The sequence below is a fragment of the Buteo buteo genome, chromosome 6 (genome assembly GCF_964188355.1).
Source record: "Buteo buteo chromosome 6, bButBut1.hap1.1, whole genome shotgun sequence".
Classification (NCBI taxonomy): Eukaryota; Metazoa; Chordata; class Aves; order Accipitriformes; family Accipitridae; genus Buteo; species Buteo buteo.
In genome coordinates, this window is record NC_134176.1 from 10118682 (window position 1) to 10143101 (window position 24420).

Sequence of the window (24420 nt, forward strand, 5' to 3'; positions counted from 1 at the left end):
GAGTTAAAATTAAACCTTAAACCCAAAACTCTAGAAGCATATAGCTTTTTAAAAAAACAGTTACTATATTTCTTTCATGTTTTCTGTTCAAAAAAAAGATTGTTCTGAAATAATAGAGCTGGAAAGTTCATCTTCTCAGTGAAAGTAGGATCAGGTGTACAACTTTATTCTGTCTTTAAATGTTTTATGTATGGCATTAGAGTCTAAGTTAACCGATACGTTGTACACTACAGACTTTTCAAAAGCCTCTGTTGAGATCTTGCAGAAGTGTTAGTCTTGTCCAAGGTTAATTCGTAATTTCTCTCTTTCAGGTTCATGTTGGGGAGAGGTCTAAAACGCAAGCTGAGTGACTATGAGGAGAACATGGCTGGTCTCTCGAGTGCCTTTGATTCCAGTCGAAATTTGCCATATCCACTTAAGAGGCAGTTGGTGCTTAATATGTGCCTCACCAAGTTACAGACGTACAAAATGCTGGTGGAACCGAACTTGCACCGCTCTGTCCTCATAGCCAACACAGTACGGCAAATTCAAGAGGAAATGAGACAAGAGAGTAGTCAGCAGCCAATTAATGTCTGCCCTGGCATTACTCCTAGTTCTCACAGCTACACAGGGATGGAGTCATCTGGGATTTCTCTTCAGTTGCCTTCAGGTATTAGTCAGCAAGAGTCTAACTGTTGCGACTTACGGTCTGTAGAAGACCCAATTGAAAATAGCCTGCTCATAGTTTCAGATGATGATATGTCATCTGCTATTTCATCTATTCTGAAGGATTTAGACTTTGTAGAAGATATAAGCCCGCCTACTTGTCTGGTTCCTACTGGAGACGACCAGCCAAAGTTTCCAGAAAATACTGGTCTAAAACTAGAAGATGATAGACAGGATTTGAAGGGAGCTGAATGTGTGTTTGGTTCCTTTGAGATTTCAAATTCAACTAGCTACTTGAAGGATTTGGCAATAGATGACATTTTTGAAGATATTGACACTTCAATGTATGATTCAGACTTTTGCTGCCCTCCATTAATGCCACCCAGACCACCATCTCTTGCTACAGAAGAACCATTGAAAACCTTTCCATCTTGTAATTCTTCTTCAGCAAGCAACATTCAGATATGTAGAACAGATCTGAGTGAGTTGGACCACATCATGGAAATTCTTGTTGGATCCTGATACTTGTTTTACCCAAAGATACTTATTAACTGCCACTTTCATTTGGTTTCAGGATAAAAGCCACTGGAAAAGTTGTAAAGAATTCTTTAAAACACAAGCTACAAATAATTTGTCCGTAGTGGGATTTTCTAAATAATTCCAAATCTTATAAACCAAAAAAAGTGGCAGATTTTTTTTTTAAAGAAATATTTATTTATCAGAACTGTGCAATCATCTTTTTCCTTCCAGGGTGTATGTGGAACAATAGGCACATACCCTTATCACCCCTCATGCCTCTTTCAATAAACTTTTTTATGTGCAATTTTTAATTTGTCAGAAGAATTTACATGCAAAACAAATTTCATACGAGATGATCTTTTACAAAGCCTCCACTTTATTTTTAATATCAGAGTCTATGCCAGGTTGGCATACGTCAAGTTGCATAGTTGGATTGCGTGGATTGCAGGCGCATTACTAGAGATGGGTATATTTTAAAAATGAGACACACTTCGCTTTCTTTTGGTCAGAAAAGCAGATCAAGACACTGATCAACGAAGTCTCTTGCATTTTCTAAAGCATTCAGAACTATTTATTTTTGTAAATTTTATAGTCTTTCTACATTTTACTACGTTATTTCATCATAGTTCAAATATAATGGACTTCTAGTTGGATGTGTTTAGCACTACCTCTGAGCTGAAATGCTTTAACTCTTTCCAGTGCTTCGTCTAAGACTGCAGATCTTGTTTCTATTTTTTTTTTCTGGGGGAAAGTACTTCTAACTCATTAAGCTGATCCTTTGACAGTGACCTAGCTGATTTGTGAAATCAAGGGTATTCAATGTTTAAAAACTTTTAAGTATTTACAAATGTAATTTATATGTAGATTGTGCAATTTTAACATTTTTCTGTCAGTATTATGTGCTTAGATTTTGAATAATCTTGGCGTTCTTTAAATTAAAACTTACTATGTACAGGTAGCTTTTTAATCTGTTTTGGAAAACACTGTCCTTCAACCCTGCTTTCACTACAAAGTTTAAGATGATTTTTATGTGCAATATTATTTAAAAAGATACACATTTGTATACCTGGCATTGTGGAAAGAAACGCTTCAAACTTAAAACTTCTAGCACCTTTGGAGGATACTCAAGAGTCAACATGTCTGTATCCTTTAAGAAACAAAGCTGAGAACACTTCTTACTACACCAGTGCTTACTGCTTTGAATACTCCTGAAATACTCATTGATACGTGGTGAGTGAGTGCCGATGACCGAGTACCATCGTGCAGCTGTGTCTGTGGGAGCTCAGGGGTCTGACCGCTCAGATGCAGCGCCAGGGCTGGGGCCTGCATGGGCTTTGGAAGCATCGTGGTGGTTGCTGCTGCCGATGCTGCAGGTTGTTCTGGGGAGGGAGGGGTGCGTGTCTATCGCAGGTGTGTATATAAGTATATATAAGCGCACTAATTAACTGAAGATGAGATTTGCAGTGAGAACTATTTCCATAAGACAGTTTGGATACTGTGTTTCAGCTTGAACTGAGGTCTGTATTGATCTTTTCTATTGTCTTCTGAACTACACACTTGCACATTAGTTTTTGGGTTGTTTTTTTATTATTTTTTAATTATAAAACTTTTACTTTGTTCTTGAAAGCTGCAGCACCTGTCTTGTAAGAAAATTTGCAGTTGTAAAAGCTTTGCTTTGGTTTGTTGGTTTTGGGGGTGGGGGGTGGTTGTTGTTCTGCTGAGACTTTTCATGAACGGGGCATCGGCAGAGGAAAAAAAATGTTGCCTGTGTGTTGCATCTCACAGAAGTTGAAATCCTGGCCCTACTGAAGGGGCCGGGGTGTCACCTAGTATTTCTAGTCTTAACTGATGCTGTGGCACACCTACCTTGTGCAAAGATCTCCATTTTTTACTGTGACTATTTTGGTTAACAGCTGCCGATACAATTTGGTATCCCAAACCAATGGAGAACCAGTTCAGGTCACATCCTCGCAGCCATCTGGGTTGTTTAGCAACCGAAGGGTATAAATGTATTTATATGCATATAATGTATTGATTCTAATATAAAACCTCTGATCTAAAGTATTTTGAATTGCTGGATAAAGGGATTTGTTTGAAGAGTGTATAAATAGTTCTTGAAGAGGTACAGCTTCAGAATGTACACAGATTGTGCATTGTGTATAGACTACTCTGGCTTTTCCTCAGCCTCTACTTTTGTATTAAAGATATGACTGAATAAATCCTTGAAATATTAAGGGCCTTCTGCACTGTGATGAAGCAGAGTTGTGGTTAAAAATGTCTTTAAATTCAGTAATGAGGGATAAAATAAAAAGACTGCATCTAATTTCTTTTTGCATTTGAAAATATGGAATGTTACTATGCAGTAAAGATATTTTGGTATGAAAATTGTATTATGTAGCAAATAGTGAATGCTTAATAAATCCACTTACTCATGTTGGAGCCCCTACAGAAACACAAGAGAAGACAACTTGCTTTTCAGCATTTACATGCTAAAGTTTTTTGTATGCTTCAGAAAAAGATTAAATTGTTGGTAGATGTTTTATCAACAATTCAAAATGCAATTTTTGTTCAAGTGCTTGCTACAAAGCCCTGTTTCTAATTGGTTGCTTGCATCACAGTGCCAAGACCATAAGCTGGTATGTAATGCAGTTCGGTTATGTATGGAATTATGTGCAAAGGGAAGTTTAATTTTTAAATATGCACAAACTAATTTTAAAATCCTTCCATGTAAAATGAAGTTAGAGGCTAGTTGTGGTGGACCTATTTATTGTATGTTTGGAAATAAAAGCCACAGTTTTGCAGTTTAACCATTTATATTTTGAAGCCTTCAGTATTTGACTGTTTTAAAAACAAAACAAAAAACCATGGTACCTTGCCACCCTTCATTTGGTCTTTTGCTCACGAAGATGTAACATTATCCCTAGGTTGCTGCTTTTGTACCTTTTTTTTTCCTGCCCCCCCCCCCGTTCTTTCTCCCCAGAAATACTTGTAATACTTAATACTGTAAATACCTTACACAGCTTTGCTGTTATGGAAGTTACACATGCCACCATAACAGGGTTTGACTCGAGGTTTCAGTGTAAGCTGAACGATAGATTCCTTTATGAAAGTACTTTTTATTAATAGTCCTACAGCTTGAGCCGGGTGCCTCCAGAGAGGGACCCAGAAAAAAGAAATCCCTGGGCAATTATACACTTACAGTCTAAGCTCCCCGCCCCTTTCACGCAATAATTCAGACCAATAATAATATTAAGGTCTGGGGTTGTCTTGCTTTGTATTGGTTTGACTTGTTTGCTGTTTTGTTCCTAAGCGGTTGCTACGTGGTCATCTTACACCATATCACTTCCTCCCAGGTTGTTTTGGCCAATTCTGTAGTTAACTATCCGGCATGTTGCAATACGGTTCTTACAGTTCATATACCACAATCTATAGGCTTTGTCTGCTTTAGCTATTAATATCTAAGCTGGTAGCTTTGTCCACTCTAGCCATTATTAATGTTTAAGCTGTGTTATCTCTAAGTTTTGACTAGCCTTTTCTACAATGTTGCATCCCTTTTAGGTGTCCTGTCCCCACAGAGCATTTTTTCCGGCTGGTGGGGTGGGGGGATTCCTGTTACGAACAGGTGACATATGTTTGTTAGCATTTTGCTGTCCTCTGGATTTTGTCTCAACTGCCCTACGTAGTCTTCCAGGCCCATGCAGTTCTTTGTGTTGCTTCAGGGGTTGTCACGCTTTAAAACAAGTGTCAGATAGGAGTGTCCTTGATGCACATACTGTTGACACTTCAGACTTGCATACTTCTCAGTCTGGGACAAAAATACTGCCACTCAGTACGAGTGGAGGGTTTGCTAGTCTGTGCTAATCCAAATTACACCAGTGACTTCAGGTTTAAGGGTTTCCAACCTCTTCCTGTTGTGGACCTCTAAAATGACATCCTGAATCTTCTGCAGTGAACTTCATTTTATTGAGGAGACTGCATTGGCTGCTACTTACAGACGAGGAATTTGTCCTGCCTTTTGTCCTGGAGCCTGCTGACCACAGTGTGAAAAGCATAGGTCCAGAAGTAACTTCTTCACAGGAATCTGGCTTTGACTGTGAGGTGGTTACCATTGTGGTGTTGGCCCTGTGACTGCATTATTGAGCAGGACACCACTGATACTGCAGTAGACCTGCTCTTGTACTGATGGGTCTTGAGGCTCAGCAACAGAAAATGCTGCCTTGTGAAGGTATGCTGCAGTTTAGTCTTTCAAGAAAATATTTTTGAAGTATTGCTTTCAGGTCATGTTGAGACTCTTTAAAGGTGGTGTAGGGTTTCATGTACTTTCATCAATTTTAGCCACACTGAAAGATCTGAACTTAGAAGTGTGCTGAGCAGCACAGCTCAGTGCAATGCTGGTTTAAAATGTGGCTAGCTGCGGAGGTGCAGGTGCAACCCAGAGTGCTCTGTCTAGCGCAGTACCCTGTGTACTGGAAGGGAGACTTAAAAAGACTAACTTTCCAGGTCAGGCAAGAGTAAAATACACTAAAGAAAATAAACTACCCATTAGTTCTGTGTGGAAGACGAGTTATAATTAGTTGCAAAACTGATTTTGAGCTATTAAAAAACAATATGAGAAGTGAAGAGTTAAGCTGTTAAGATGCCAAAGTGCATCTATAAAAGTATGTATTATTAAAGCAGATGTTCAGGGAAGCTGGAAGATTTTTGGCATTTAAGTATTTGCCCAGCATTCACAGGCATCTTGCCTTGATTGAAAAAGAAAAAAAATGTTGCAACTTCATTCCATACATTTTTCCCTCATTAGGACCCATTTATCCCAGCAGAGCACTACGCTGGGCCGGCTGTGCTGTGGGTTGACAGCTTTGGAGGTTCTTATCTGTGTTTCAGTAGGAGGAATGGAGAACTTCTGCTAGATGTGACTGAAGCAAGCCTGTTCCGTCTGCTGGCTGGGTGCGTGGTTTGTTTCTTTTGAATCCTCCAGAGTGGATCTGGCAAGTTAAACTCGGATCCACAGGGAAGTTTGGGGTTTAACAATTGATTTGAATGCAGCTCATTTTTGGCCAAATTCCCTCTGCCATCTTAACTGGAATAGGAGTACTCTAGGAAGTCCTCCTGTTAAAAAATGGGACAACTGTTAAAACTGATCTTCACCGTTAAAAAGATTAGAGTGCTTTTAAATCCTGTAATGACCTTGCACTTTGAAAAGCACTTTTAAGCTTTTACAAGATTTGTTTGTTTTTTACTCCAAGTCTTCTGCATATGTCCAGCCAATGGTGGACTTATGGTATACTTAGAAATCATTCTAGGGTCTGGAATGTGTGTCTGTTCCCTACCCCCCTTTTTTTTTTAATCAAATTCTACATATTATTTGGACTTGTAAGTCTACAAATACTAGCAATAGCCGTTTCTAAAACAAAACTTCCCAAAACTTTGCCTAACCACTCTGCTCAATTTTAAGGATTGTTGAAATAACCTCTCTAAAATTTTACGTTACACCTTTGAACAGAGTATGCATTGAAATATTTTCAGTCTTTCACAATGTAGTTGTTCTTTTGCAAAGCTGTTTACAGTGTTCCTTCTACAAAGGAAACATTTCAGTAATTACATTGCTGATTTGAACTTTTAAAAACTTTGTTCTGTGGGTATATTTTCCTTCTAATCTCAGTGGAAGAAAAAGGCATTTCTGCCTAGATCTGCTGTCTAAAACTCTTACCTTGCTTTAGTTTTCACCTTTTCAAGATCCTAAGCAAATGTCAAAAATTGATGTTATTTGCTTTCTGCAAACACAGAGTACAGTAACATGTTTAGTTCATCAAAACTCAGTCTTTCATAGCCAAGAGCTCACCACCAAGATGAGAAATGATTAAATTTGTACCTTAAAAAGTACTGAGATACAAAGTTTTATTTTCTGTGTGCACCATTTTCACAGAATAAACACCTGCTCCTCCTCAGTGCAGCCATGCATTCGGAGGGTGGGTGCGCAGCAGTTGTTGGCATGCTTGGCTGGGTGCTGGGGGAGGCAGGAACGAGGAAATGACTGACGGAAATGAATAGCCAGTATTTGTGCAAAACACACCAGAGGGGTTTCCGGCACCCGTCGTTTCCCAGGATAGCAGCAGGAGGCAAGGCAACTTTATACAGTGCAATATGCCTGAAAATGGTCTGCTAAAATTTCTGTCTCCCTGAGTGTGCTCTCTTGTCAGTTAAGAGAAACGGAGTGCAATTTTCTCTTTGTGAGTACCCCCAAATACACAGATTGTGTCCCCATTCTGATGAGGGCTGGCAGGCTGCCAGGACCCCACAACCTTGAAGCTGAATTGAATTACTCTGTACTTTCATATCTGCTAGTCTTTTTCTCTGAAGAGATGAACTTGCTCATCTTGGACTGAAGACAGGAGTCAAAAAGTCTCTCAGTTGTCTTGTGCAGCCAGACTTTACAGGTAGTATGGGCTCAGGTGGCCCAAAGCATCTGTCCAGAAGAAGATAACCATCCCCTTTGGAACCCCAGATAGTTTTTTGTTTGTTCACACACACACACACACACTGAATTAAAAGGGGCTGAAACTGTTTTTTCCCCAATTGGTACCTTGGACAGGGCTGTAAAACCTGCTACTATGAGAGAAAGATGATGAAGTCACCCTTCTCCTGGGGTAAGAGTGCAAAACATTCTTCAACACATTCATCCAGTGTTAGCAAAAGTAAAGGCAAACATGAAAGCCCAGAAGAAAAGCAGGCCTCTGGGGTCTGCTGCATCAGTCAGTGCTATACCTGCTACAGATTGTCCCCTCAGGCCCCTCTGCAGGGCCCTGCTTGTCTGAAAACATAAAAATATGACTTTATTCTTACACTTGATTTCAGTAATGTTTATTACCAACCTCAACTATCCATTCATCATTTACTGGCAATTTACTATTTTGTGAGTTTATGACTACAACCTATTTAATACATGGTTTAAGTGCTCTGAAAGACTTACAAGGGAAACTGAAAATTAATTCAAATCCAGTGTTAAGTGAAACAGTTAACCCTGTTCATGTATCCACATGGATTTTTCAGTCTGGCACAGCAGAACTCCCTCTAGGGCCAGGGAAGCTGCTGAGCCACTTCCAAATAGCACTTTTCCAAATGGCCCATTACAATTTTCTGAGTAACCAGTACACAGTTCATCCTATGCTAATAGCACTGAGGTATCATAAACATTACTAAAGTTGCAAGTTATTACAGCAGTTGTAATTTCACTGCTGAACAGTTTACTAGATTAAGGGTTGGAGTCTGCCAGTGCTTTACAGTATTTTTAATTCTAAGAACAGAATAGGCACATAATTAAATAATTAACTGACTTAGTTTTGGAATATCCAAGTTTGTTCCCTGCTTTTAACACATAAAATACCAGTTGCAGTACTTAGCAACTCTTTACAATAAAAAGCCATATAAAATTCTCATACTGAGAATGACCAAAGCAGTAAATGGATTAGTAACTTGCATACCAATGAATAAATAAAGCTGTTGGAGTTGGCGAGGCAACACCACAGATTATATGAATGATAGTGAAGTGCATCCCCTCTGGCACTCAAGCATGCAGGAAGATGGGCAACATAGTCAATAGTTACTATAAAGTTTTAAAAGGGCAGCAATTTACAGCATTGTGCAGTGCAAGTCCTAAACTACACCACTGTTAAGCTCTAACGAGCATGGTTATGCATGGTATAAGTGTTTGGTAGCTGAATGAATCCAAAACATCCTGTTAAAATCAGCTTCAGAGAGGCGAGTTATTTCAGTTAAAAACCAATGCCAGAACAAAACGTTTCACTGACCCTACCCATATCACCACAGTAGGCTTTATCAGACAGGAGTTAAGAGTTTTATTTTCCTAAACCCTGGTGAAAGCCACCAGATGTAGAAGGCTCCTCTCTATGTTCAGCAGTAGCAAAGTAGCAGACCTCAGCTAATCCAAACAAGACCAAATATGAGGAGAGATGGTGACAAGGCACACTTTACAACACACCCTGAGGTGTGTTTAGATTTTGGCAGGGAAATGAGGTTTTTGATCAAAGCAGCATTAAGGCCTGAAAGGTCAGTAGTTCAGGAGAACAGTCCACCAGAGTATCTTTAAAGTGTGATTGCAGCTGGATTTACTGTAAGAGATGACCCTGCAGCAAAACCGAGTGGGACAAAATCACACCTTTGACTTCACAACTAAATAGGATAAATATCTTCTAATAATGTGGCTTTAGGTACCTCATATCCAGTAACATGTCACTTTCCTAAAGACCATATGTAGTCTTACAGTACCAAGCCAGTAACAAAATGAAGGTAAACGGCATTCAGTTCAAAAAGGAAAAAAAAAAAAAAGAAAAGAAAAAAAAAAGAATAAAAAGTGCATTTGATTCAACAAATATCACTACTGGAAAATTTCATTTTTAGGTTGTGTGTAGCAAAAATGTGCTTCTTCCTTGGGATTGTTATATATTGCATGTTTCCATTTGACGATGTGGTTTTCAAAAAGAGGTTACAGGTGAAAAGATGACCATGTCTGGAATCAGGTGATACAGAAAGCTGAGTAAAAAAAAAAAAAAAAAAAGAAAAACAACTAAGTTAATTTTTTCCATCCTACAGTAAGTTAATCACTTTGCATATTTCAATCTAATTTTTATACAGTTTTCATAAAAATAAAATTAGCATAAGAAAAAAAGGACTTAACTAGGAAGATAAATGGAAAACATCCCATTATATGATTTAACTTACTTAAAATTAGAAATGGCAACGTCTGTTTCCTAATGAGCTTTACTTCGAGACACCAAGCTGCAGGGCTTGTCCTTTCCCTTCAGAGGCTACTCCAGAAAAATATTGTCCATTTACCTTAAATTTGTATCATGATTCTTTTTACTTCTACTCCTTCTTCATCTACCTTGAACCACTTCTCCTTTGCCTAAACCCTGTCTCTATTTTATACATTTCCAAGTATGTGTAAGCTACTGTGATCCTACCCTCATGTACTCAGTGAAGCAAGCAGAACTGAATTATGAAGGAATAAGCTGGACAGTCTCTTCTGGTTTTATTTCTGAATTCTCCAGCCTAACATCTCTTATGCACAAGGTTCCCAGAATGGTTATACATCTTCATTGTCCAATGCAGTAAACAGAATAAAACAGAGCAATGAAAGTGTGCCTCAAACCTGCTATGCTGCACCTCCACAGCAACAACAGTTGCTCAAGTTTATTCTCCACTGAGGAAACAACCTTGGGTTAAGAATATTCATCCAAAATTGTTAAAAACAGAACGTGACTGATTTTTTTTTTAAAGCAATGGGGAATGACAGAATTTTCCTTCCAACTTGCATTGCTTTAGAAAGAAAGAAACAGAGCTTATTAAGGCCTGTTTGACCAAAGATGTAAACGCACTAACTACAAAGCACTTCAATTTCATTTCTCTATATGTTTTATAACACAGCTTAAAAACTGATGTTCTTAAATCCTTGTAATTATAACATCAATTCTGCCTTCCTCCTTAAGTAGCTTCTGTTTTCTCCTCAAGTGAACAAACCAAATCTGAATCATTCTGAATATCTGAAATGCAAGTCTGAATGCAAATTCTTCTCTACGAGCTTTGCTTCTAACGTCTCCCTTACCATATATTTTAGGAGCAAGTTTCAATCATTAGTGATCAACATGTTGATCCTTCTATAGACACACTTATCTTCCTTTGTCATCAAAGCATCCTGACTACATTTTATATATCGCTGCTCTCTCTCAACCAATAAGTAATTTGGTCTAAAGTCCAGCTTACATAATGAATAACCTGTTTCAGTATCCCCCATATTATGTTGCTTTGCATTTTGTACATTATATTGTACCTTTTCTAAAGCTGTCAGGTTTCAAGAGCAAAAAACAACTCCACATCTAAACAATTTTATCAGAACTAAACAATTACATTAGGACATATACTAGAACAGCTGGCTACAGCACAGAGGAACATGTAAATACACTCTGTGGTTCTCTGAAGTCCTTGCTTTCAGAGAAATTCTTACCTTGGTCTGGATCAGTGCTCTGCAGTTATTAATACTGAATCCATCAAATCCAAAGTCATCGTTATCTTTAGCATCTGATTCCTCAAAAATGCCATCCAGGGTCTCTGAAAAGTCCTAATAAAACATAATTTGCATTTTCTTTACAAATTTCTATGTGATCTCAAAGCATATAACCTAAAGAGAAGTTTCCCTCAAATAAGAATAACCACTACATTTTACTTTCTTGAAGCTGTATTTTGATTTATCATGTGCCCCCCCTGCATTAAAACAATATTATGCCCAAACAAGTTCTACACACATGAATCTAGTTGTGACTTAAATTGATAAAAAAGCCATTTCCAATTAAAATTAGCATTAACCTACACCAGAAAATAGCTGAGAAATACATCTTCATCAGTATTGTTAAAAGCAATACAATTTTCCAGTAACAGAAGTAATGACAGAAGTTTAAGATGCCTGGGCACTGGTTTAACGCTGATGTATCTATGGGCAAAAGGAACAGAAGGGGAGTTTGACTATGTTGGAGACATGTCTCCTATTCTCTCCTGTTAAGTGACAGTTCTATAAAAGTGACTTTCAAGTGCAGAATAGGTCCTATACCTTCAGCACTGTTGTTCTGTTTGTACATAACTTGCATGAAAGGTCAAATATGTCCATAAAATCAAAACTGAATGCAGTACCCCCCCCCATGCTTCAGCAATCAAATTATCAATTGGAACAGTTAATTCTGAAAACCACATGTGACTAAATCATCCCAACTAAATAACCAGGTTGAACACTAAACTCTCTGTGATACCTTTATCTTCTCAAAACAAGAGATTAAACAGAGATATTTCTTTTTGAGATCTTTCAATGCTGTTGGTTTGGTCTTGATTTAAATTAAAATGTACTCTTCCTCAAGCCTTGCAAAACCAGATAGAATAATCTGAGGAAAAGGGAAGTGGAACACACTTTCAGTTTGTACACAGTAAAAACATCCAGTAATTACTTTAACAGCCTCTCTGATTCAAATCTGATTTTCACTTAATGGAAAGATATTAGAGGCTAACAATTTTCTCGTACTCTGAGCAAAAAAGAAAACCATCTTACTGCACACATATCTGAAAGCTAATTCTACACCTATACTAAAGCTGAATGTACCACCTAACAACAGGGCGCTACATAGTGGAGAATTCAATGTAAAGATGATCAAAATTTGATCGTGCACAATTTCATAGTTACTTACCCATAATGATGAGAAAATACTAGACTATCATTTTAAAAGGGTCTCTGTAAAAAAAACTTATGACTCACCCAGATCTAGTTCCTCATGCATCTGCATGTGTAACTTACAGGAAATCAGATTAATAACTAAGTGTTTATGCTGGCATACTAGGAAACCGTTGTTCAATTACCTTTTGATTTGCATCTATTCCAAGAACACTCAAGAGGTTTTCTTGGCAATGAGATTTACTCCAGGGATGTCTTAAACTGGGGGTATTATCAAAGTCTCTGAGTGTTCTCCATATATTTCCAGAATCGATGCTAGGAAAGAAAACACCATTTGAGGTTGTAAGGTGTATAAAGTTTCCAGTGAACATACATAAACAAGTTATTTTCACTACATAGAGTCATGTACTAGCCCACCTTGATCTAAAGAGCAACTTATCTTGAAGCTCTTTTTTACCTTCCTTCAAACTATCAACCCAACATACTCATAAGATTGCATGACAATTAACAGAAACAGTAAGTCAACATAACTGTGTTTGGGCTTCTCAGATAAGAAGCGCATTAGAAGCATATTTCAGAGACGGTTTTATGCCAACAACTTGTATTATTCAATTGCTTCTGTGAAATGTGGGTAGAGTTCAGCCCTATTAATTCTGCACTTTGCATTTTCTGTCCCTCAAACCCTTCTCCTTCCTATCAGTCATGCTTCTCCACTGCAGCAGCCTGCTGCTCAGGTGGGTGACCTGCATCTGCTCTGGACATGTACGTACTACAAAACAAGCCAAAGGCACACACTACTGAAACAGTGAGAATTAAGAGTTCCCTCTACATAATACTTTCGGTTCTTATATTGCATTCATCCTGTATAAATCCAGTTGCTTTTCACTTAGTACAGGATGCAATTATCGTTGATCTTTGTTACTCACCACAGTAGATCAGGGCTTTCTTGTCTGTAGTTGGTACTCTGCTATAATATTGCAGTCCCTTTTACATATATATCATATTTCTCCAGAAGCTTCAGGCTGATTAAAATATAACGCATATACAAGGAACTGGCCAAAAGGATGCCCACATTTTAACTTATATTTGTTGTGATTCTTACGACATTTCCAAAGTATGGTCTGACCCAGCTTTCTAGATTCAAAGCCTCAGATGTATGCAAAAATAACTACAATACTGTTCAGTAACGATACTGCTCAGAAGCTGCTGATCCTTCAAAAACATGTAACAAATCTAAAAGTGTTCCAGCTGTCTTAAGAGAAAGCTAAGTTAATGATACTAATTGCTATTAACATAACCCCAGGAAAGAAGCCAGATGCACCACAGATTCTGAAGCACATCTGGTTAAACATAAGAAGTTACCACCTGGGAAAACCGGGGAGGGAGGGGGGAAAAAAAAAAAAAAAAAAAAAAAAAAAAAGGCGAGTGGCTTGTCAGTAGAAGCAGCAGCAATGCTTCTGCCTCAGATGATGGAGAAATAAGTCGGATGTGTTGTAAAGAAAGGACAAGCGAACAGGAAGAACAGGCTGCCTGTTGGGTGTTCTGGAATTCCAGAGGCTTAGTCATAAGGAGGTACAGCAACAGCAGGAAAACCCTAAGCAGGAATTTGTAATTTTGATATATTCCCTTCCTTGTTTTCCAATGGCTAAAACACAATCCATTTCCTTTAACAACACAATACAAAATTGGTAAGATCTACATGCTGAAGAGCATAGTGATTAAAAAGCTTTTAAGTTCACCTGCAAGAACCACTGATTTTTAAATTATGAAATAAACAGTGTAATTGCTGAGGAACTTCATAATTTTTTTTTTTTAACTGTTGATCTAAACTCATTACCAGAGTTGATTCTTCATAAGTTCAGGAATCCCAACATCTTCATTATTTGTATCAAGTACTTGATCTAAGCTTCTTATGCTCTCTCTGGACTGTGATACAAAGACTTCTGGAAAGCCCAACTTAAATATATCCTCATAGCTGTGCTTTGCCTAGAAAAAACAGAGTTTTATTACATATGTTGTACAGGCCCCCCCCCCCCCCCCACTTCATGAATGACCTAGTCCAAAGACTACAATGTTTCTAACAATTGTATTATTGATTGTTTTTAAAATTTTTATTATTATTAATGGCATAGAGGGACTGAGCTCATAGTTCACTGTTTTGAGTACTTACCTAGAATTAGAGGAGGAGAAGTAAGAGACCCAGAGTTTCTGATGAACCTTAGTCTCAAACTTCCCAGCTACTAAGTTATAGACTGGTTTGCCCATTAGCACTCAAGACTCCTCCTTCTGCTCAGCTAATTCAGTCCAGGTCAAAATTGATGTATACATCAGTTCAAAAGCTTGTGTTGCTAACTTAGTATTCAAACACACCTAATTCAGCCAAATGTAACATAACTACTAAATGCTATAGTCACCAATAAATACTTGCACTGTGTAAGTCTGCATAAAAGCTCGGGTGAGTATGTCTGTATATCCTTGCATTTACACCAAACTTTTTTCCAGCCTATCTGATTAAAAATCAGAGCCAGATTTATATACTTGTTCCTCCTCCAGCACTGATGAGGAGGAGGTTTGGAGGACTGAACATAGCCACATGAGTGATCCAAACAGGCCTACTGGAAGTAACAGGGTTATCTGAAGACTAAGAAATACATATACAAGAAAAAATGTGCATAATTTACATCCTATCCTAAAGGGATGTTATCATGCCATCTGGTCCACGAGCTTTGTCCTTTTATTCCTTCAAAGAAGGAATCACTGCAATTTTCTAAATCAAAGCAACTAATTGACTTCAACACCCTGCAGAGGGACTGCAATCCGGGAGCAGCAACGTTGTGTGAAAACTAGAGAATGAAACCAGTCAGTTTGTTTTCTTTGCCTAGCAATCAACCATTTAATCTGAAAAACGGTCTGTATTTTGACAGTTTCATTTAATTGTAATTCAAACAGCTGAAATAAATTGAGATATTTCCAGTTTCATTGTACTGAACTCAGACAAGTGCAGTGAATACTGAGAGTACAGATTTAATCTAATGATGAGTGGGCAAAATCAACAGAGCTGGTAGAAGGTTTCTGTACTTCTAAGCATGCTTCTAGAAATAGAATTTGTGCCCCACGCTGCTCCCTCCTTAAGTAAGGCCTTGCTAAACTGCCTATCCTGAAGGGCAACTGCTGGGACATTCAAAGACTCCTTAGGTAAAATCCTTTGAATCTTGCCCAAAGTGTCATAATACTTTAAATCAATTTGTAAACTATTTCAGTAGACGTAACTTACAACAGGGACACTATATGGAGGAGAAAGATGTCAGAGAAGCAGAAGTCTGTGAAAGCACACTTGCTAAAGCATACATGGAGAGTCATCATCAAGAAAAAAGACTTCCAAGTAAGTACCAAAACCTAAAAGGGACAGGAGCTAAGCAAAAGTCAGGCAGCTGCTCTTGGCCTTCGGGTGGGAGGGAAATTACAGCCACAGAAGTGTGAATCAAGGGAAGCACAGGTTTGCCTTGTTTATAGTATCTTCTTAGAGTCTGTGTGTGACGTTGCTCCAACATTCATACAAGTCACTAGCTTACAGTTTAGCCAAGCCAGATGAAAAATGCAAGAAATTTTTTTTAATAACATTTATTACTGTCTACTTCAGTGGCTGTTTCTAAAACAAAATTTGGGTACATTTCCATTTACCTTGTAGCTTTGTACTAATTATAAATATATGAATGCACAAATTTCACATTCGTGCTTTTTGACAAAATCCTCTATATCCTATTATATCAGAATACTCCAGTGCTTAAGCAAGTGCACTAGTCCCTCTCACAAAGGCCTGTGTTTAAAGAACACATGAAAAATCCTCAAAGTTATTCAATCATGTAGGCAAAATACCCAGCTACTGCAAGGAAATTAATCAGTGATTGTTTTAATCTTAAAAAACATGATTCTGCTCCAGACTGACATCGTTTAATTAACTAAAGCATTAGATATTGAAGGTCAGACCTCTGACCTCAGATGATCTCTAGAGGTCCCTTCCGACCTACCTGGACTTTTTTCTACTGACCATGCGGAAGACAGAGCCCCAACCTGAAGAGTTTATGATCCCAAACAAACAATACAAAAAGCACAGAGACGAAGGACAGCTACCCAAATATTCTACACCCAAAGAAATCTCCAACAGCTCTGCAGCTGTTTCTCTACCCTGAGACAGGAAAAGACAACTTGAAACCCTAGGCATGGTTAACTTATTTAGCTTGTACTGGACATTTCCCATTGCCTTTAATATGCAAAAATAAAGCAAAAGCTTCAGTAAGATTAAGATCTACTGCTTTTGGAAAGAAACCAAACATTCTGCTATATTCTATTTCAGCTCCAGTCATTACATACTCTTTTTTTCAACCTAAGACTTCTTGTCCCCAATTTCCAGCATTACGAACAATTTAAATTCTCTGTTTATGCATACCAAAAAACAGGCATCTTGTGATCTCCACTTTTATCAGTGCTGGACAGCTTATCCCACGTGCATCTTTGTGCTTTTCCTAGTAACACCTCTGCAGCAGGTGAAGTTCCCAGGCAAGGGCAAGAAAGCCTGTCTCCAGAAAACCCTCAGTTCCCTGTGCATACTAAAACCGTCTAACAGGCTACAAGCAGTAAGCTATTACTGCTACTGATTAACCCCATGGAAGTCTTAGTAGATTGCTCTCTTTTATCCTGAATTAAAACATTTGAAAAAAAGTAGTAAGAATGAGAGCGTTCTGTTTTGCATTTGTACATTCTTATTTTCCTTTTGTTACTTTGCTTCACTTTGGTGATGCATGTTTGGTAAACATGGAAACACATTCATTGCAACAAGGTATAACCCTTAAGCCTTTTTTTTGTGCTAATAAGGATGCATTATATTATTTATTCACTTTATCAGTTCCAACACTGTATGAGAGAATATAACATCCTATGCTAAAAAAATGGATGATACTAAATTATTTCTATTCACTTTGTCATTAACTTCTACCTACCATCAGTCTAAAATTCCAGAAAGATTGTTGGATTATTCAGGCAGTATATTACATAACAAAAGTTATTGGTTTTGCCAATTTTTAACTCAATGTTATGTCGGTTTACTTCAGTAAGCTTGCAGGCAACTCAGAATTTTTGTCCACCCTGGTTTTGTTACCCACCTTCCCGATTTTTTGTTTACTATGCTCATTCTTGCCTAGCTTTTAAATTGCACGTGCTTCAGGGCAAGGTTCATCGTTTCTACGTGCTTAGAAGCAAAGTAGCACATCATTCTTTAAAGCTCTCCAGCAGGATAACTTAAGTATTTGCCAAACACTGTAAAGAAGTTGCTTTTGTTCCACTTGAGTTAGCTGCAAAGTAGCTTGATGGTTTCTCTCCCTATACAGCATTATCCTCTATCGAAGAGACATTCAGATATAAATCTTGAGAGGTAGGAAGCAGAAACACAAACATTTCTGGTCTTTGATTTACTATTAACACATACCTCATTTAGAGAGCTCGAAGCGTCCTGTATCCCACAGTGTAGAGATGGCTCAGAACAAAAGCCACCAACAGACGTGCTACAATGTCCGCTGCTTAAGTCTGTATCAACTCTAGAGGTTTTTGTTGACTTCAGCAAAACTTCAAGATTATGACTGAATCTCTCCGATCTGTCTAAGGACTCCTCGAATCCTTCAAAATCACCCCAGGAACCGCTGGGTTCTGAGGTACTATAACTGCTCTCAGAAAACCCCTCACAACTTCTCCCTTTGCTAGTCACTACAGGGAAGCTTTGCTGCATTACTTCAAGATTAATAATTTCTTCATTATTTGTCCTTTCATCCAAGTTACAGTCACCTTCATAGAGAGACATACTACCCACTTCATCTGCTAGGTCTTTTAGAGACATTCGGTATGATTTGTCTGCCTTAGTAAGACTTTCTGCTAGTCACAGGTTCTGCATCTTTAAGAAAAATTCATTTGTTGGAATCTGAACTGCAAAAAAGGCTACTGAAGTTCAGTTTCATTAGAAATCTGAATATTTCCAAACCAGATTCAAATTCTTCATTTCACCCCCAAAGAATGATAATACTGCTAAATCAAAACAGGATGTCCTTCAGCGTCTCCTCCAGTAATCAGCATGTGCATGTTATTCAGTCTCACTTTCTGTGTAGGGTATTAGCCTGCAAAGAAAGAATTCTAAATAAATACTTCTGTGATAAGGGCTGTGTAGGAATAAAGAAAGATAGCTGATAAGGTAGGAGAAAGAATGTTCAGATTAGAATAAACACATTCCAGTATTATACAACTAAAAATCGCTGCAGGCAAAATTATTTAAAATTTACACTTTATCTGCCCACACCACAAGCAAGCCATTAACTGAGGCAACAACGTTCAGCAAATACTGAACAGAAGCTGTTGGATATTAATTTAGTACTGATTGAGTATATGGGAGACAAACCAAAATAATTATAGACAACATCCAGCACTTATGAAATATTTTCTATGACTACTTCATCCATCTCACACAGTCAAACAGTACTCTTTTTGCTCGCTTGGGCTTTCCCTGTCCGAACGATTACCGGAGAGGTGAACGTGACCTGCAGCAACAGGGGCACCGGCCGTTTAATCCTGCGAAAAATACAGTGTTTCCAACTATTTCAGCGATTAAGACAGACTTAGCAAGTCCAGCTCGGCACCTGTAAATTACGCCGGCAACACTGCGTTTATCATTTTAGATTAATCACAACTCCTCAAGCGTTTTTCCGACGGACAAGCTGAAAGACCGGCCGCCGGTCGGTGCTTTCTGTGCTTAACAGACAGAACAAACCTCGGGGTTCCCCCCCCCCTACCCCCGGCCCCGGTTCAGCTGGAAGGCGGCACAGCACCGGCCGGCCACGGCCCCTCGCCCGTGGACACCCAGCAGAGGGGGGCACGGCGGAGCGGGGCTCGGGGAAGCCCCGGGGGGACGGCAGGGGGGAGCCCGTCCCCGACCCGCCGGCGCTGGAGGGAGGAGGCTCCTCCGCCCGCCTTTCGCACCGGCCAGCCCGAGCCCCCGGCGGGGACCGGGCACGGCGGGGAGCCGCGCCCCCGGGGAGGAGGAGGCGGAGGAGGAGGAGGAGGAGGAGGCAGGCCAGCCCCCGGGGAGCGGAGGGCCGCGGCCGTGCCTCAGCTCCCGCAGCTGAGGGGGCGGTGGGGCGGAACGGGACCCCCACACAGCTGGCCGTTAGGGCAGCTCGGGGCCCCGCCACCCGTGAGGAAACAGCCTTACCGCCGATCCAGGGCCCCGCCGCCGCCGCCCGGCGAGCGCCCCGGGCCGAGCCGAGCCGAGCCGGCAGGTCGCCAGGGGTGAGGCCGAGGTGTGCCGGGGCGGGCCGTTACCGGCGGGGGGCGGGGCCGAGGTGTGCCGGGGCGGGGCCTGCGGGCCGTTACCGGGCGCCCCCAGACCCCGTCAGTCAGGGCCGGCGCCCAGGCGTGACGGCGGGAACGATCCCCCGCGGGCCCGGCCGGCCTCCGCCGCCTGCCCCCTGTCAGGCCTCCTCCTGTCAGGCCTCCTCCTGTCAGGCCTCCTCCTGTCAGGCCTCCTCCTGTCAGGCCTCCCGGGGGAGCGGCAAGGGGCAGAGTTGCCCCGGTCCCTCCTCAGCCTTCCCGCCGGCCAGCCTGGCCGTGGCCCTGGCGAAGTCTTCCCCGGTTCTCCCACCTTGCTGCTGGGCTTTGGGCGTTGCGGTCGTCTTCACCTGCGGCTCCCCTGGGTTGAACGCGCCCTGGCGTCTATCCAGCCAGAAGTCAACTCCCGCCCTCCGGGAAGAGGTTGGTTGTAAAGTCGTGAGGTGAAACGGAAAGCTTGTCCGCAGGTTTTTTCAGCGCCTTTCTGCGACCTGGCAGGCTGAGGACGTGCGGTTTGACGGTGGCGGTTCGTGTTTGCTTTTAATTTGAGAACAGCTAAAATCCTTACACAGTTACCAAATTCCGGGATACGGGCTTAAAAAAAAGTAATAATCAATCCACACGGTCGTAGAACCTCACGATGAAATGGTAGGAATAGGCCAGTGACAGTCTCTCAGGATCTCCTCTTCCTCTCTCCCTCCTTTGCCCCCCAAGGTATTTGGTTGTCCCCCCTCCCTGCTGCGGCTGGGACTTGATCCGCTCGATGTGTCAGATAAAGCCAGAAGCTGTGGGTCCCGTCGCTGTGGAGGGGTCACCCCGCAGCCTGAGGCGACCATCTCTCCTCGCCCCCCTCCTGAGGAGCAGAGGTGTGGGCTGGAGGTGGCGCGCCCAAGGCTGGCTGCCCCCACATCTGGGTGGCAGAGGGAAGAGCGCAAAGAAAACTCCTCAGTCTCCCTGTCCTTGGGGCTGGGTTAAACATCTGGGCAGTCCCAAGCAACAGGGGACAGTTGTAAAAGCAATGTAAAAGGTTTTCTGGAGAAAGGCCCAAAGTAAAAAGCTTTTTCTAGGCATTACAGTACATACGTTTTCCAGCCCAGGCACAGATACATGCACTCCCTTCCCACGCATCTGACTCTCATTCCAGGCTGTAGTGCTTTATCTGAGGGCGAGAGGCTGAATTTGGGAATGATGCCCAGACACAGAGCCAAAGAAACTTTATTGGCAAGCCTCTGAAAGATTTTTTTAATTTGTTTTCTTTCTGCTTTGGAGCAGTTTCTTACCCTCCGTGGCCATCCTGTGGCAGCCTGCAGCTCTGAGGATATCCGCCCAGCTCAGCGAGACAGTGATTCAGCCCCAAAGCGTCTGACACTTGTTGGGATAGCGTCATCATCCTACGGTGCAGTAAGTTTGTGCTGCAGTAAGTTTGTGCTGCAGGGACCTCAGGGGTTCCAGCTCTCTTTTCAGTTTCAAAGGGAGCTCAGCATTTTTTCAGCTACCGAGATTGCTTTGCACAGCTTTACATTTTCACCTTTGTCTTCTCAAAGGAAAAGGCTACAAACAGACTGCACAAAGGCTGAGATGCTCCTTTCTATGCTTTGCATCCAGGGGGGAAGGGGTACATGGGTTTTGAAAACCTGCCTCTGCCCTGCCAAGTTCAAGACGTCTTGGCAGTAGTGTGAGTGGAGCGGTGGGAGAACTGGTAAGCATCAGAAGCTGCCCCAGACCTTAGAAACCTCAGTGTAGCAACAGAAGAAACTGTAGTGCCTTCTTCCCAGAGTAACATCAGTAACTTTATTAAGGACTTGCCACATAACGATGTTGTTTTATTTCTCTCTCCAGCACACCTTATAACCCACCTTGGGAAAACCAGTTGCTAACCCTGAGTCCCTGCAGAGGAAGCAATCAGCTGCACCATCTGCTGGTTGTACCTCCTGCTGCCTCCGCTCTCAGGCAAACACAGATGAAAACCCACAGAGTCACCCCAAGAAAAATATGCACTGGTGTGTTTTGGGCAGATTTTCAAATCAGGAGGAGTCAGCATGAGGTACAGCCACCCTGCAAAGTGGTTTTCACCTGTCCTCCTCTGAATTTACTTCTCTTGACTCAGCCCAGCTGAGTGTAAGTGTGACAGCTGCTGATGAGATCCCTAATTCGTGTTTTAAATTACACCCTCTCATAGACTGACTAGTTTAAGTTAAAAGCATTACTACAGTTGGATTAAGGGTTTTCCCCTCTGAAGCATATTGGGGATAAAATTCATGTTACCTGTTTGGGGGATAAGTCTTAGGATTTTGTCTGACATATACCAGGCCTTGGCTTTTATCCCATAATTACTGTATTAAATCAATAATTTCTTTTTGAACTATCACTTTTATTTTTAAAAAATAACCCAGTCTTTATTTAAAAGGTAAATATGCCAACAGCTTCAAATATGGACTATAAGCTTATATTTAGACCCTTAAATGTATGCATCTACTAGAGCAGAACCTCACTACTCAAAAATTCACCAATGCAAACAACTGAAATGACTGAACGCTCATCTGCAGCTGCTATTGCTGCCCCTGCCATCATTCCTGCTGGAAAATTGAGTTTAATACACATAATCTAGAATTACTCTTTTTTTCATTTTGTCCTTTGAAAAAATACCAATTTGCAATGAAAAAACTCAACAGAATAACTGAAAAGTATTTACTTGCAGAGCAAATCAGCACCACACTGCTGTAATATGAGTTTTTATTTGTCTGTGAAAGATCTGGTCCTGAATTATTGAATTGTGTGGTTCCCCTGTAAATGACTATGGATGGCTTTTTTCTTTATTTTCTCTATTGGAAAAAAATACAAACAAGGAGTAACTTTGTATGCAGAATTTTCAGTGCTTTTTTTTTTTTTAATTAAAGCATTAAACAAGATTAACTTAAATGACTGAAATGTTTTCTTTAATTTGTATTAAATATTTGGATGTCTCTTCTTGTAAAAAAGAGTAAGTTACATTTAGCTAAACTGGCTTAAAATGTCATTTAGAAAGTAAGAGTAAACATGTTTTCAGAAGTCGATAAATAATTTTGATTGACTCAAAGCAACCTTTCATTAAATGAGCTGTCTTTTCAGTCGATGATTAATAATTTTTTTCTCACCATAAGTATCCAGACTTTAGAAGTGTAGGGCATCAGTAATTCTTTCATTTCCATTGTAACAGAGAGTGCTCAGCTTTTGGAAAAAAAACCCAAACCAAACCATTCTAGATATCAGTTCTAAACACTGACTTAATTGACTAGCTATGGCTTGAATTTGAAAATGTCATTGATTATTCCATTAAACTCCCTCCTGGAGGCATAGTGGTTTTTGCCATACCTTCCAGCTTTACTTTGCTGTTGGTATGGATGGTCTGAAAAGTCAGGAAAATCCATCGTCTTTTTCCTAAGTTAGAAACGACAACAGCAGCACTTCAGGGAAAACTTTACTTCTCCCCAGGGCACAATGGGTGCGGATTTCCTGGACCTCCTGAGAAATATTGCTCTGTGTGCTAAAACAGTGGGATGGGAGTCACTGGCATTCATGGGTCACCTGCAGCAGTTAGCGGTGCCTGGGCTAAAAGATGAACCAGAACGTTTCCAACAGCAGATGGCAGCTCTCCCTTGTCTCTCTTTCGTGCACACACCACCACTGTTAGTTCTCTTGAGCAGGGGAAGTAATTCATCCCTTCTACACGCTACACTAAAAACGTATTGGACCACCTGCTTTACGTGCTGACCACAGAAAAGCCATATCACAGGACCCCTTCACTGACAGGCTGTCAGTGTAAAAAGACCTACCCATAAAAAAGGCAACACCCTTTGCCAGGAGACGTAAGATATACTTTAGGTCCTTTTCTTCTCTTCTCCTGGGTGTGGAAGATAAGGGAGCTGTAATTCACCTCTCAAAAAAGCCAGATGTGCAAGAGATGTGCGTGCCCTGGGTTCAGTGGCTGCCTTTAGCACTTTTGTCTAGCCCAGTGGTGTGGTTTTGAAGCAAAGCTCACATTTGCTTCTATGGCTAGTCTGGTTCTCAGAGTGTTGCGGATGGAGTGACGCACTTCACTCCTAAGAGGGAAGCCGCAATATGTTTGTTGATATAAAAGAGTGTTTAACAAAGTTTGATATTAAATGTGACAGTGGTTTAACAAGATTAGATGGCTAGGTACCCCTGATTCTTTACTGCATAGAGGACAGGGTCAGACAAAACTGTCAGGGAGACCCTCCCATTGAGTCATGAGGTTCAGAAAGGACCACCTTGCGTTCTGAACTTCTTCTCAGAGCGGTGTCTAGGTGTGGCTGGATGCACTCCTAGTCCCAGACTTGGTGAATGGTTTATGTCTGAAGGATTATATACGCACAATCAATCCTTTATTATCACTTAGCTAAGATTTTAAAGTTTAGCATGCTATTAATCACTTACCGAGAATCTATTGCGGTAAGGAATCTCTCAAGCTCGAGGAGTAAGGGATCTCTGCAGCAGGTGTAACCTTGAGAGACGTCCCTGCTCAAGGGGAGATCCTGGCGTGCAGCCTGCTGCTGTGCAGGAGAGCTCAATAGGCCATGGGCTGTCCACTATTTACGCAGTAAGGTGATTGACTCACAGTCATGTTTGCATACTGACTACAGATGTTAGCTTCTTCCAAACTT

At 40.7% G+C, this 24420-nt stretch overlaps 3 protein-coding genes across 10 annotated transcripts in view; 2 read left to right on the forward strand and 1 right to left on the reverse strand.

The window, feature by feature from the left end:
- CDCA4 (cell division cycle associated 4) overlaps positions 1–3976 on the forward strand; it is a 32196-nt gene extending 28220 nt beyond the window's left edge. For all 8 annotated transcript variants that reach the window (XM_075029685.1, XM_075029684.1, XM_075029689.1 and 5 more), the window contains one exon: positions 312–3976. In XM_075029685.1, the coding sequence (XP_074885786.1) occupies positions 312–1167 (856 nt within the window). In that variant the 3' untranslated portion in view covers positions 1168–3976. The remainder of the gene's footprint in view (positions 1–311) is intronic.
- A 4065-nt stretch (positions 3977–8041) lies between these two features.
- CLBA1 (clathrin binding box of aftiphilin containing 1) lies at positions 8042–19725 on the reverse strand. Its single transcript, XM_075029694.1, has 6 exons — positions 19644–19725; positions 17877–18555; positions 14232–14380; positions 12580–12709; positions 11186–11299; positions 8042–9714 (listed from the first exon to the last, which is right to left on the reverse strand). The coding sequence occupies exons 2-6, from the start codon at positions 18279–18281 to the stop codon at positions 9547–9549; spliced, it is 966 nt and encodes a 321-aa protein (XP_074885795.1). The 5' UTR covers positions 18282–18555; positions 19644–19725; the 3' UTR covers positions 8042–9546.
- Positions 18482–22681, forward strand: LOC142032363 (uncharacterized). The gene is made up of 4 exons (XM_075030998.1): positions 18482–18542; positions 19242–20182; positions 21032–21160; positions 21599–22681. The coding sequence occupies exons 1-4, from the start codon at positions 18482–18484 to the stop codon at positions 21608–21610; spliced, it is 1143 nt and encodes a 380-aa protein (XP_074887099.1). The 3' UTR covers positions 21611–22681.
- The last annotated feature ends 1739 nt before the right edge of the window (positions 22682–24420 follow it).